General features: G+C 43.5%; 1 protein-coding gene across 1 annotated transcript; it reads right to left on the bottom strand.

Annotated features, from left to right (window-relative positions):
- Positions 1 to 1,817: 1,817 nt before the first annotated feature.
- Positions 1,818 to 13,771, bottom strand: ARFRP1 (ADP ribosylation factor related protein 1). The gene is made up of 8 exons (XM_066561762.1): positions 13,696 to 13,771; positions 12,631 to 12,730; positions 12,162 to 12,249; positions 11,608 to 11,690; positions 10,845 to 10,926; positions 10,612 to 10,682; positions 4,143 to 4,243; positions 1,818 to 2,747 (listed from the first exon to the last, which is right to left on the bottom strand). The coding sequence occupies exons 2-8, from the start codon at positions 12,721 to 12,723 to the stop codon at positions 2,660 to 2,662; spliced, it is 606 nt and encodes a 201-aa protein (XP_066417859.1). The 5' UTR covers positions 12,724 to 12,730; positions 13,696 to 13,771; the 3' UTR covers positions 1,818 to 2,659.
- Positions 13,772 to 13,840: the final 69 nt, after the last annotated feature.

Consider the following 13,840-nt stretch of genomic DNA (forward strand, 5'->3'; position numbering starts at 1 on the left):
CTGCATCCTTCCAGAACTCCAAATGAAGATGGAATTGCCAGCACACAGACAGCACCGGGACTCAAAGAAATGCTTTAGAAGTGGTTTTTCAGCTCTTGTCTCCTGCTGCTACCAGTTATTGAATGTTAGCATAGGAAATTCCAGATGGGTGAGAGAAATGTAACCATCTGTCCATGCTCAAATAAGGCAAGTGGGATTCTCTGCTGAAGTTACTGAACTCTTACCTTTATCTCGTGGACAGCATGCCAAAGGGGAAGAGGGATTGCAAAGTGCAGATGATCAATCTGTATCCCCTTGGGAAGATAAACCAGCTCTTCAGGCAATTTCATTGCTGTGAACAGGCATGGGCAAAACAAGTCCAATGCAAATGTATCAAAAATCTGGACAACTGACTAAATTTGAACTTTGAATTCAGAAACATTCTTGCTTTGAGGTCTGGTAGAAGGGTCACTTGAAACAAAAACATTTCAAATAAGTCTGTGCTTCCTGTAAGTATAAAATGTGAAAAATCATTAAATTTCCGATCAAAATATAAAAAATTGCCCTGTCTGCTGGGATGCTGCTGTGGAAGGTCACTTTGAATTAGAATGAACTTTACACTGGTGGTTTCAGAGAAATCCTCCCTGATTTGTTGTGGCCAGAGCACACTCATACATACCTATCCCAGCTTGGGCATGTCTCTGGGAAAATGACTCTCCCACGCCTGAGAACTTGGAATCCTGAGGTCAAAACATTGGCTTTAAGACACTCTGCTGATATGGACCACAAAGCAGACTGTGTCTAGAAACTGTTTTGTTCTTTCTGGTTTCCCAGGGAAAAAAGAGAGCAAGAGATCTGAAAACAGTATGTGGAAATCTTGGAAAATTCCTCGTGTCCTAAAGAATAGACATTTCAAGCTACTTGACTAAAGTGTTTTGACTCTCAGCTCTTTTGTTGTTGTTGTTGACTCTTTTGTTCATTAGTTACTGTTTTACATCTTCAGTTTCATTTTCAGTACCAACTCTGCCAACCAAAGCAGCCAGGGCCACAAAGCCACCTTGAAAACACTCAGGCTTTCCAAGTGTTTTAAAAGAGCCCAGTGAGAGAGATGCTCCTAATAATCAAAGGCCATTGGTTCTCCAAAACTTTAGTACTCTTGAAAATCTCAAGCCTGCATCACATGCAGCACCCAAAAAAGTGCCACTTCCTACAGTGGGTGAGTGATTTCCAAGGGATCCTCCACATTCACAGAACACACAAGAAAAATGACTGACTCACTAGGTCTGAAGGAGCCTTACCTCTGCTGAGAAGCAAAGATTCTGCTCTTCTGCTCTTCAGTTTGCAATTTTTTCTGCTGACTTCATGAACTTTATGATACAGCCCAGCTACCTTTGTGCTTTGACCCAAATGTGAGCAAATGAATGATGCTGTCTCTCAAAAAACATCTATGAGTTCCATGCGGGAAATGCAGCAGAAAGTTCTTTGAGAGAAGCCAACTAAGAGACTAAACAAATACTATGGACTGGCTCAAGTACAGCTTGAATGATGGCCCCTTCATTATGTCAGCAAACAGCACAGAATGTTCACCAGAGCCAGGAGTAAATAAAACAGCAGAGGAGCAACACCCATTGCCAAACCACCATGAAATTCATGTAAAAACTCATATTCAGGGAACAGATAATGATATATCAGCAGATCTAGCTGAGTAGATGATGTAAGCACTGAGCACTGTTTTTCTTTTGAGTGCTGCCTTTCTGTTTTTTCTTACAATTAAAAAAAACAAACACCTAAGGGCTAAGTACTGCTATTCCCAAATACCACTTTTTCAGCCAGGGAAGTTCAAATAAGTAGGAAGCTTTATTGCATACTGATTTCTTCCTGCCTAGAGGTTGTTTTCAGCTTAGAAAGATCACAGAGAGGGCCTTGATTCACTCCAGTTACAGAAGATCTCAATTACTCTTAGGATTATAGAGTGCACAAAGAGACTGGCAGTCAGAGCAAGGCAGTGCTTCTGGAATCGGGGTCCTGGTAGGAAAATCCATTTCAGCCAGCACAGCTGGATTTGATGAGGTCTTTTCCAACATTAACAATTCAATGATCCAATTGCTGATTTCCACATCTGCTTTTACCACAGGTCAAAGTTATGAATCAACACCCCGAGTGAAAAATCAAGTTCTAATCAATCAATGCTCTCTCTCCCCACTACACAAACAGCAGCATAACAGGGCCAGTAACACCCTGCAGGAACATGGGGCTGGAGCAGCAAGGATCTTGGCAGTTAGGAGGAACAGCCATTCCCCAGGCTGTTCCTCCCCTTCAACATTCACCTCTGCATTTGCTTCAGGAGTTCCTTCATGTCACCAGCCTCCAGCCTGTTAAGACTCATAAATCAGGAATCACAAAATAAGATAGTAGAAAAATTAAGTCTTTTGCATTGGCAATGTGTAGGTTGCTACATAGGATGCTCAGAGGCCAATGACAATACTTAATGTAAGAGATTCCCACCCCCCACCCAGCTGGAATCCTTGGCTCAAGTTTTTTTTAGACACAGAAAGAGAATATTTGTCTCCAAATTTAGGAAAGAATCAGGTGTAATAGGAATCCAGTGGATCACCTTCTTTAAAGGGAACACAAAAGTGTGTGGAAAGAGACTGTCCATTGCTAGGCTGGCTCGGAGCTCCTACGTGATGTCCTTCTTCCTTGGGGGGCGGTGGATGTTCCTCACCACACACTTCACCATCCACTCAATCCCTTCGTTCACCCCTTTGCTAAGAAAGGCAAGCAGACAAGGATTTAAAATAAAGCAACAACAAGAACAGAAACATGGATCATAGAGGTCCTAACTGAGCCCTTACATGTGGAAGGGAGGGGCTCTACACAGTTATTTGTTGGCATTTCTGTGCTATTTTTCACGTAGGCAAAGAATAGGGATCTGATTTCTTTTAACTCAGGAATATATACCTCCATCCTTTATTTTTCTGGTGTCTGTGCAAGTCTACACCCAACTTAGTCACCAACTCTGTGGAAATCTTGAGATGAACAAGCATCAAACCCACCTGACTGTTGGTTTGAGGTCATTTTGCCACAAACCTCACACTAGTTGTACAAGATCTTGCAATCTTGGTTCCAGCTTTGTGTAATCATCTGTGCTGGGGCTGCCAAGCAAGTCAATACCTTGCTGGTCTGCACAGCTCCCCAGCCATGACTTCCATGAGTTATTCTTTTAGTGCAAGCTCAAACTGGAATTTTGAAAGGAAATTCCACAGAGATCAAAATTAGAAATGGTTGCACAAATAAGGTTATTATCTAATACTTCTCTTCCAGTCAGTGCTTGAACACTGTTCTTGTGGTCATTCACCTGCTTAATGGCATGTGATTTGTAGCAATGCAGACGACAGATTTTTTTCATGGTTCAAGAAGTTTTTGTTATCCTTTGCAGTAGCTTGTATGATAACAGAAAAAAATTCAAAGCTCTATTCAGCCCAGGCAGCAATTCAGCCAGAAGTGTTTCCACCACCTGGAACAAAACTTTTGACTTTTGCCAAGCAGCACTTTTCACTTAAAGAACTGAAAGTACAAAGAACAAATGTACTGTGAGACTTGATACGCAACAATGATGCTGAGATCTCAAGAATCCAGTGGGTTGGTCAAGGTCGTGGCATGCAGCTGAGTAAGCCCAAATTAGGGTCTGTTTTAGTCATTAAATCTTAAACCACAGGCATCCCCATGTAAGAGGACTCCCGGAAACTGTGATATCATCCACATCACGAAGCTCATCTGTGTGCCAAAGAATATGAAAGCACAAACAAAATTATGGCAGCAGCAGTGAAACACCCCATTTCTCTGGCACAGGCATCAATAATGGCATTTTTCAACTGACTTCTAACCTAAAAACCAGGAGCTGCAGCAAACCAAAACCTGAAGGATTATTGTGAAAGGAGAAGGAATGATACAGGACAACAAATATGCCTCCAAGTCCCACTGCTCTCAGCCAGGAATACCGAGCTGGTGCAAGTCCAAGGATCTTGAACAAGTGTGTGTCAGTGCTGGAAGGAAGCACAGCTCCCTTTCAAGGCTTAATAACTCATGTAGTGCTGCTCTGTGTGTGATACCCCACAGCTGCTCAGTCAACCAACTCTCAGTCCACCCCTTCTCATACTCACCCAGTAAGGGCTGAGCAGGCTTGTGTCAGGCAGTCTCTCTTCCCAATTTTGTTAATGCAGTCACTAAATGCTGTCTTGATATCGGGTATTGACAGACAACTCTGCAAAGGGAACCAAAGTAGAGCTTGTTTGTGTTACAAGACATATGGTGACCTTCTTCCACAATGAATCCTACCATGACTGCAGTCTTGTATCAGTCAGGATGACAATGCTATCAGATGAAACCCACTCGCCCACCAACACAGTAAATTCGCCTGTTTACATTCCAAAAAAATGAGCATATTCTTTTTTCAACAAAGAGAGTGCTGTTTGCTGACAGCACACACACTGCCTCACCTCCCTGATCCTTAATCTGTACAGTTCTAAGCAAATAGTCCTGAAAATGAGCACAACCTGCATCCTCTAACAATACCCCTTCCAAGCTGCTCAACAGTTTATATTTACCAGGACACTACAAGAGCTTTAATATTTACAAAGCCTTTTGAAACAGTGTCCCTGCCACAAGCTCAGCTGACTCTTTGCCAGCATCCTGGGGACTCTCACAAAATTAGCTGTGATTCTTCCTCAGTTCTCAGCACATTCCTTGGCATTACAGCCATGTCCCACCAGCACTTCTCTGGTTTGCACTCAGAGAAAACGCTGGCAGCACTGAATGCAGCAGATTTTCTGATGCCTGGAACTATGCTCTTGACCCCCAGCAGGTCCTGAATTTCTGGGAGTCTGACAGGAGGCTGCTGGGAACAACAACACAAATCATAACCCCCCCCAGTAGATCAGTGGATTACCTTCCCCACATAAATCACAGTGTCACCACAAAAATCTTGAGGCTACAACAAAAGCAAACCTGCCCAACTAAAAGTCTGGACTTGCACTTCCCTGAGCACTCAGTGCTCATTTTTCCCTCAGAAGCCTTGGACAAGCCATTTAAGCACTTCAACTCACAAGCCCACCTTCCCTCCTCTCTGCAAAGACATTCTGGACCTTCCACAAGTCTCAAATATGTGTTTGGAACCTTCAGTCAGGCCCACATACATGTTTTGGACAAATGTTTACACAAATGCCAAACTGGACCCTTTGTGAGTCCCGAGGATTGGCCAAGTGAACAAAAACTCTGAGAACAGAAATAAGAAAATTGTTACCAGCCATCCATTTGCAAAATACTGATTCTGGAGAAATTAAATACAGGAAATTTTTGTGGACAACAGAAGTAGATTTCATTGCTTATACGTAGGAAGGGATCTTAAGAAATGGCTTGCAAGGAGTTTAGGAACACCAATTCACCCAGTGCCCTTGGCTCCATTAACTGTGCAGCTTTTGATGACTGTACTTTCTTATGACCTCAGCTGCATTTTAAACTTGCCCTTTCAATCAGTGACCTGGCAACTGTATCCAAAAACGTTACTGACATCAGTCTGCAGAACCCTCAACAATTTAGATGAGGATTTTTGACAAGAGAAAAATGTGCAGTTCATACAGATGAGCTGTCAGCCACAGGATACACAGTTAATTAAAAAAAAAAAAACCAACAACAACAATTACTAACTTTAGAGGGAGTCAGACTGGGCTTGGGAGCTGGAATTCAAACCAGTAGGTATGCAAGATGGGCAAGAGATTACAACCAACCAACCAACCAAGTATTTCTAATGGTTTGTAAAAGCCTGGTATGGTGTCCACTGCCCAGTAAGAAAAGCAGGTCCAAATGCTCCTGGTTTAACCCAAAGCCCTGGACAAGTCAATTACCCAACAACTGGGAAGGAGAAGCATGTCAGTAATTTGAGCTATTTTCCACATCTTTGTTTTTTTCAATGAGACTTGGCAGCTGAAATTGAGCAATGTTTCTTGAAATATACTTGAAGCTTCTCAGAGTTTAATATCATTGTATAATGATATACCTTTGAGTATATCCTTTTCTTCTTCTTGAGTCTACCTTTCCTTCTCCTTTTCTGAACAATGATACATTTTAAAATATTTTAAAATAAATCAGATAAAATGTTAACGATACAAAGTAACAACAGAGAGCACAATCATGCTCTCCTTGATTCAACTTCTACTTGCACAGGTAGCAAAGCAATCAAGCAATGAACTTCCCAACACCACCAGTAGACCAGGACACAACCTTGAAGCCTTTAAGAGTCCACTTTTCCCAGTGCAGCAAACAATGACAGCCTTTTTTATCTCCCGGTATAAACCATTGTTATCCCTTCCCTTTCCCACCTTCTGGTAGAGCTGTGGCCTGCCCCACCGTCCAAAGAGCTGCCCAGCCATGGCTTTCCATGGAAATCTAAAGGGAAGGGGTGGGTACATAAGAAACCAATCATGGAACGAAAATTTGGATACATTGAAAACTGATGGGTGGTGTGGACCAATGGGGATAGGTCAAGGGAGGGGCCCAGGCCTACCAGCCAATCACTCGACACCCGAGCTGGAAGATTCTGGAACTTGGGGAGGGGTGCCGGTGACTGACAGAAGGCCTGGGGAGGGGATACAGAGACAAATGAGGGATAATGAGGGAAAACAGGGAGCGGAAAACCGTGACTGACATAACTGGGGGTTTGAGCCAGACCAACTTGCCAAGCTGGGAGAGGGGAGAACGGAACAAACCAAACACAAACCACAACAGAAATCTGCATCAGAAGGAGTTTTGCTTCTGAGGAGACTTTGCACCACTCACATTGTCACAGCAGGATGCCACTGCATCACCAATCCTATGTTGAGGAACATCATTTTATCATTTTCCCCTTGGATGAAGCAGAGCAGCACAGCAGACAGGTGACACCAAACTATCAATGCCTTGTTTTAGTGTTCCAGGGAAAGCCACGAACTGGAATCTCATGTGACAGCAGAGGCTGATTGTCCACCACTTCAGCAAGGGGCATCTGAGCTTCTCATGCTCAAGGGAAAATGTCAGCTGTGGCTTCCAAGTTCCCCTTCTCCCCAGGCATATTACAAAATATTTGTTTACAGATGTGCTTTGTTTCTCAGCTGCAAACCCATAAGCCAAGGGCAAAGAAGGGAAGCTGGATCAGTGATCACATCAGGAGGGCTCCATTACAATACCACAGTCCACAGTGACCTTTCAGGAATGATGGTATCTCTCAGGCAGTTCACAGGAACCTCACACACAAGACATGACAAACCAGATTTCCATTTCAGCTTCCCCAAAATAACACACTGGAAAACAGATTTTGATGAAGGCTCCTCCAGGCATAATTTAGCCAGGACTGAACCAAATTCCTCCTATGAAGGGTTCAGAATAGCATTACCCAAAGGAAGACTCAGCAATGGCACACCTAAAAATCTATCAAGCAGCAAGGCAAGTTTTAGCCAAAAAAAGGTGGCATTGTAGAGCCTTTGCCCATTTTCCAAATCCACTGGAGCAAAGACAATGCTGCTGCCTGCTCTCCTGTCAGGATAAATCCAGAAGCATGCATCAAATCTCAAGTAGAGGCTCTTCAATCATCTCTAGAGTAATCAACCATCAGAATGGATATAAAAGAAACAAGAGCAAGGTGGATTGCCTAAATAAAATATTATTTCACAAAAAGCATGACTCACCTGACCTATGGTCTGGGACTACGTTTTTATGAGTTTGTTTTAAATTAAAATTTAAGCTTCATTAAATTTAAAGAAGGAATAGTAGAGCCTCAATTGAAACCACCTTATTTAAATGGAAACTAATTTTACAGGGAAGCTGTGGGAGGTCTTCAGTTGGAAACTAGAATGACTTTCATGCAGGTCTGTTTTCTAACAGCTGTGTGGAAGTGAGTACTCTGCTACTCACCATGACTCCTCACATTTTCCAGAGACATGAGGAGGCTTTTCAACACTCTGGAGATTTCAAATGAAATTTCCAAAATTTATCATTAGATGAGGATGGCAAAACTTCCTCCCAGACATGGGTCATCATACAGCACCCAGTAATTTTCTGATTGTTAAATTTCAGATGCTGTTTTTGACAGGTCATGCTTTTCCAGTATTTGAACAGTGTTGCATAATGAGCTATTCTATCCTCAAATTGTAACAGTTCATTGTAAAGCATAGAAATATATACCTTGTATAAACCCTTCAACAGCTGCATTCACATCAAAACAGTAATTATTACTGCTGCTTTTTCTGCAATAAGCCATATTTTCAAAAGTGGCATTCTGAGTTGAAAGGGAGTTCACAGGAATTAGCAGATATTAGATAATTTATTTCTCCTACAAAGTAATAGTTCCTTTAAAAATCTAAGCAAATTCCTTCCTCCAACACACATCTGACTCAGCTTTAAAATTATTCATAAAATAATCAAATTTTGAAGCCCCTCCTGAACACAGAGCATTCTCCTGATATCATAAAATATGACATTCAGTATTGTGAGAATTAGAATTGGTGTTTTGCAGCCCATTACCATATTTTATCTGCTGGAATGACCAAATACCACTCATGCTTGGCAATGCTGAGAGGACACAATGTACCCTGGGGTTCACAGCAGAATTCTTAACACTTTATGCAATTTCAGGTTGCATCAACACTTTTGTTATCTTGATAACAGAATGTACACTTAAAAAACAAACTATGTCAGATGTTCTATTTCTGATGTACTTGACCACAAGCCTTCTGCTGACCTCTATAGATATCATCATCAAGAATTACCCTTAATCTCCAAATACCAGCAAGGTTAAGACACCCCTTATCCTCCCTTATCATGGCTCAGGACAGAGGGATGCTGGTGAGAATTTCCTACAGTTTTATGTCTGGAGATGAGGAGCAGAAAAATCTTTATCAATGCTAATTATCAGTTTTATTCCAGAGGTCTTCCATTCTGCTAAATCAGAGGAAGAGAAACAGGCTACTGAGTTTTCTCAACCTTGTTTAAGTGAACCTACTGAAAAATAAGCTATAATCCCCTTAATGATTTGTTAAAAGCATTGATAGCTCTTTGCTGGCTCCATATCCAAGATCATTCTGTAGGAGTGGACCTCTAAATATCCAATGTAGGTATTTCTTACAAAAGGCAAACCTCCAGTGGGTTTAGCTTTGCTAATCTCTTGTTGTAGCTCTACAACTGCATGAAGGCACTAAGTCTGTGGGCTGGCCTTGGACCCTCCAGAGGGGGAAAGAAGCCAAATTTTCTTTTGAAAGGTTGTTCCAAATACCTCTTTCTAGCAATTTAAAGAAACAAAATTGTTCAATTATTTGTCTTTAGTCTGGTCAGAGTGTCAGAAAAGCCAGCATCTTCAGCCTGTAAGAAAATATGTATATACAACCAAAAGAGAAACTAGAACAAATTTCCAGGCCACTGCTTGGATCTTATCCTCAACAGGTCAAGGCAAGAGTGTAGGCTGTTCCCTGCAGAAAAGCTATGGGGTTGTACAGAAATGAGAGTCAATATTCTGGTTTCCACAGAAAAAAAGACAGAAAATTTCCCCATATTCCAGAGACTACAGCAAAGTCAGGGTCATAAATCAGGAGTTCAGTCCTGATCTCATGCTTTTACATGGAATTATATTTCTCTGATTTCTAAGACTAAATAATCTGGATAAATTAGATCATCCAAAAACCAATCTGTGTTGTACTCATGAAACCCTGCTTTAGAGCCAAGTGATTTCTATGGAAGCCTCACGTGTTTCCACAAGTGCAATCGCTCGGACAAGTGCAAAGTGCAGAGGAGGAACCTGAGAAGCATTCACATCCTTTGGAACAGAGACTGAGCCCAGCTGCCAGGCCGGGTGCTCCAAACCCTACTGCAAGCCTCTGGCTCCATCTACAGACCAGTCCCTGGAGCTGCAGTCCTGCAATTCCAGGTACAATTCCCAGGCGGAAAACACGAAACCCACCACGAACACCTTGGGCACTCTCTTCTCTTTTTTTCCATGCTGGGGGAGGTAAGGATGGCCCAGGATGTGTCACCTAAACGCTGCACCACCCACGAACTGCCAAACCCAAACCAAGAGCTTTACAGCTCTGAATACACTGGAAAGAATTCAAATTATCAGAAAAGAGCATTCCTTGCCATTGACTGCTGTCACCGATGGAATGCTCTACAACAAACAAGTGTTTTATTGAACAGATCTTATCCAATTATGGGGAAAGGATGATTTGCTTCACATACATCTGTTGTGCTATTCCTGAGTTTTCAAAGACTAGCATAAACAAAGTGCACTAAACTTTTTTTTTTTCTGAATAAACAGGAAAAAACAGCATCAGTATAGCCAGTCACGGTACAAGAAAGACCCACCATAGCTGTGCAGTTTGTTCTGTTTACATAAAGAATTCAAAACTATGTGCCTGTAGGAAGCTCATTCATGGCACTGAAAAAGAGCTGGAGGATAAAGGAAAAAAATACAACTAAACTCAAAGTAATTATTTTCAGTGGTGGGAAAGTACCACAGGATCAGTTCAGGACTGTGGAACAAATTTAAAATGAATGCAGAGTTCACCTTTCCATGGCTTACTTGATCATTTATGTAAATCCTTCATATTTTACCTCTACATCCTGCTTGTTGGCCAACACCAGAATGGGAACCCCTTCCAGAGCTTCACTGGTAATCATCTTCTCTACAAAGGACAGAAACAAAAGCAGGTTTAGCCAGTTCTGGAAGTTGTACAAATGCCTGGCACAGGTTCTCTGGACAGAGGGATGAAGCCAGAAGCTCCCTCCTGCATTACAGTTTCATTTGATACAACCTTCCAGGTCTATTTTGTTCACACTGTACTTACCAAAAGCTCTTTTGGACTCAGAGAGCCTCTCCTCATCAGTGGAGTCAATAACATAGATCACCCCATGAGATTCAGCATAGTACTGGAAGGAGAACACAGATATTGGTGTCAATCCACTAGGATCACTTGTTCCTCTTCCTGACTTGATTTTGGTACAGTTTTGGTGCATGTGGAGAAGATCAACCAGTTAGAGGCAGCTGTATCCACAGTGTGCTTGGACAGAATGGAGGCACACAGCCTGTGCTGCCTGTTCTGTTTGCAGGCCTGATCAACACACCAGGTAGAAAAACTCACCTGTGTCCCCCCAAAGCTTATCTCTATGGCACAACCCCTGATCTGGGTTGGGAATTGCTGTCTGCAACCAATAATGCAAATATTAATCACAGAAATAGTGGAATCTCTGAAAAGGTGTTAATGCTAAATACTGGGGTTAACAATAAGCCTGTGTGATTACCAGGTGATTACAGTGGTTCAGCTCTAAAAGAGACAAAACCACTTCTAAAAGAAATCACAGAATCACAGGATGGTTTGTGTTGGAAAGGGCCAACCACCTCATTCCAAACCCCTGCCAGGAGCAGGGACATCTCCCACTAGATCAGGCTGATCAGAGCTCCATCCACCCTGGCTTTGAACATTTCCAGGGATGGGGCAGCCACGGCTTCTCTGGGCAAAAAAAATCAATCAAACATTGATTCAAATAAACATCAAATATTTATAAATAAATTAAAGCATAAATCAAACAAAACAAAACCACATCTCTAACCTTGTCCCAAAGTGACTGCAGCTCCTCCTGCCCACCAAGGTCCCAGAACATGAGCCGAGTTTTGCCAACATCAATAGTTCCAACTAGAAGGAAGGAAGGAAGAAAGGGCAATCCAATGAAAACCATGGGTGCTGTAAAGCACAGACAGCTGCACACCCCACTCAGAAATCTGGGGTGGGACAGGCTTGCAGGGGAACAAATCACAGGCAGCAGCTGCTTGCAACAACACAGCAAAACCTGCATGGAGTGATCACAAATATAGAGCAGTATCAGTGCAAATAATTCCAGAATTGGGCCAAGCAATGAACTCCAGGGAAATACAGTTTGAGGATACCTGGAATAGAATACCTGGAGTTTTAATACTTGAAGAGTTTCTCCTCCTAGCTAATAAAGTCTATTTCATTCTCTACAAAAAGACCTGGACAGTTGGGAGATACAATCTCTGCACCCAGGAACTATTCTGCCCTTCTGAATTCTTAAACATTTCAAACAAAAAAACAGCTGTTTTCTATCTGTGCAAGAAAGCTGAAAAAAATCCATGTGGATTTACTCACTGTTTAAGCCTACAGTGGTTGTGATTTTGGACAAACTCATCCCTTTGTAGTTCTTGTTAAATCGGGTTTTAGTTTGTTCAAGGAAGGTCTGAAAAAGAATAAGACAAAATATTTACTGTCAAACATTTTACTGGCTGGAGTAATCCTACCCCAAACCCTTTTCATTTCTGCACAATCCTGCTAGAGCAGATACTGCCCTACCTAATTTTGGACAAACCACTCTTCTTGCTCCCTATTTTAGCAAGGAAAGAAGGGATCACATGTGATTATGGGATTACCCAAGCCTCAGCCACATCCCTGAGAGCTTGTACTAAATTTAAGTAATGAGGAAAAGTTGATTGCTTGGTGTGACATCACTAAAGTAACTCAGGACACAGCTGAAGAGAGACTGACCCTTGTTGGAAGATTTATCCCTGGAGGATGTTTAGGATTGTGTGTGCCCCTCCACGGGGTGATAAACAGCACTTACAGTTTTACCAGCATTGTCCAAACCCAGGATCAGGACACAGTACTCATCCCTCTGGAACATGTATTTATAGAGCCCTGACAGCAGTGTATACATCCTGCTCCTGCAACAAATGCCAGGAAATCAATTAGCAAACAGCTAATTCCCAAAAGCCTCTCGTGCCACAATGCCAAACAATTAAGTCACTCTTTTATCAGTAAATCTCATATATAGGCAATTCCAGGAAAAATCAGAGATCTAAGAGAGATAATGAAAATAGCTCGAGATCAAATCTGGGGTTTAAAAGGGAACTGAGGAAGGACTCGAACATCTCTTGCAGTAAATCTAAGACCCACAGAAAATGAAGTGAACTTCATACAAATACAGAGAACAGGTATTTTGAGCTAGAATCTGCAGAAGCTCACAGCTGGGTGTGCACACACAGGCCCAGCAGCTTTGCTGGGATGCAGGGAGTACTGGCACCAAGTGCTGCAGCTGACTCACAGCCATTGCAACAACCCTTCTGTTCAAACTCAGATAAAGGGAACCCCAAGGCAGAGCCTTTGAGAGGCAGCTGCCTCTAAGCAAGAGAGTGGTTAAACAACCACTTTGAAGTCAAACACCATTACCTAAAGGGAAATAAAAGTGTTCCAAAGCAGGAATCGGATCGGGGGATTCACGGGACTTCAATCCCACAGGTACCGGGGCCACCGTTCGCTCCCAGCTGAGACCAGGGCGCTCCTGCCGCCCCCACGGGGAGCAGCCACCGGCAGGGGGGAACCCCGGCTTGCACCCCCTCGGGACAGCGACTGATCCCGGGCGAGCCCGAGCGCCGGCCTGCTCCTCCCCAGCCCCGGAGATCCTCCCGGACCCGGCAGATCCCTCCAGCCCCACAAGATCCGGGAGATCCGGCCCGGCCCTTTCCTGCCCTGCCACGGCCAGTGACGGCTGAAGGGGAACACCGGCCCTACCGCCATTTCCCCCTAATGGCCCCGCGCCACGTCCCGGGCCAGCGACAGGTCCCGGCCCAAGCTCCCGAGGGCAGCGAGCGAGGAAAAGATCCCGAGCCCGAGGCCCGCGGCCCCTCACCTGGTGCTGGCGCCGGTGTCAGCGCTGGAACCGGAGTCGCCTCTCACGACTCCCCAGCGCCACCAGCCGCCGCCATTCCGCGCCTGGGACTCCGGGAAATGTAGTCCTGTCGCCGCTGCGATGGCGGTGCGGGGGGGGCCTGTGG

This window comes from Molothrus aeneus, chromosome 17 (genome assembly GCF_037042795.1).
Source record: "Molothrus aeneus isolate 106 chromosome 17, BPBGC_Maene_1.0, whole genome shotgun sequence".
Lineage (NCBI taxonomy): Eukaryota > Metazoa > Chordata > Aves > Passeriformes > Icteridae > Molothrus > Molothrus aeneus.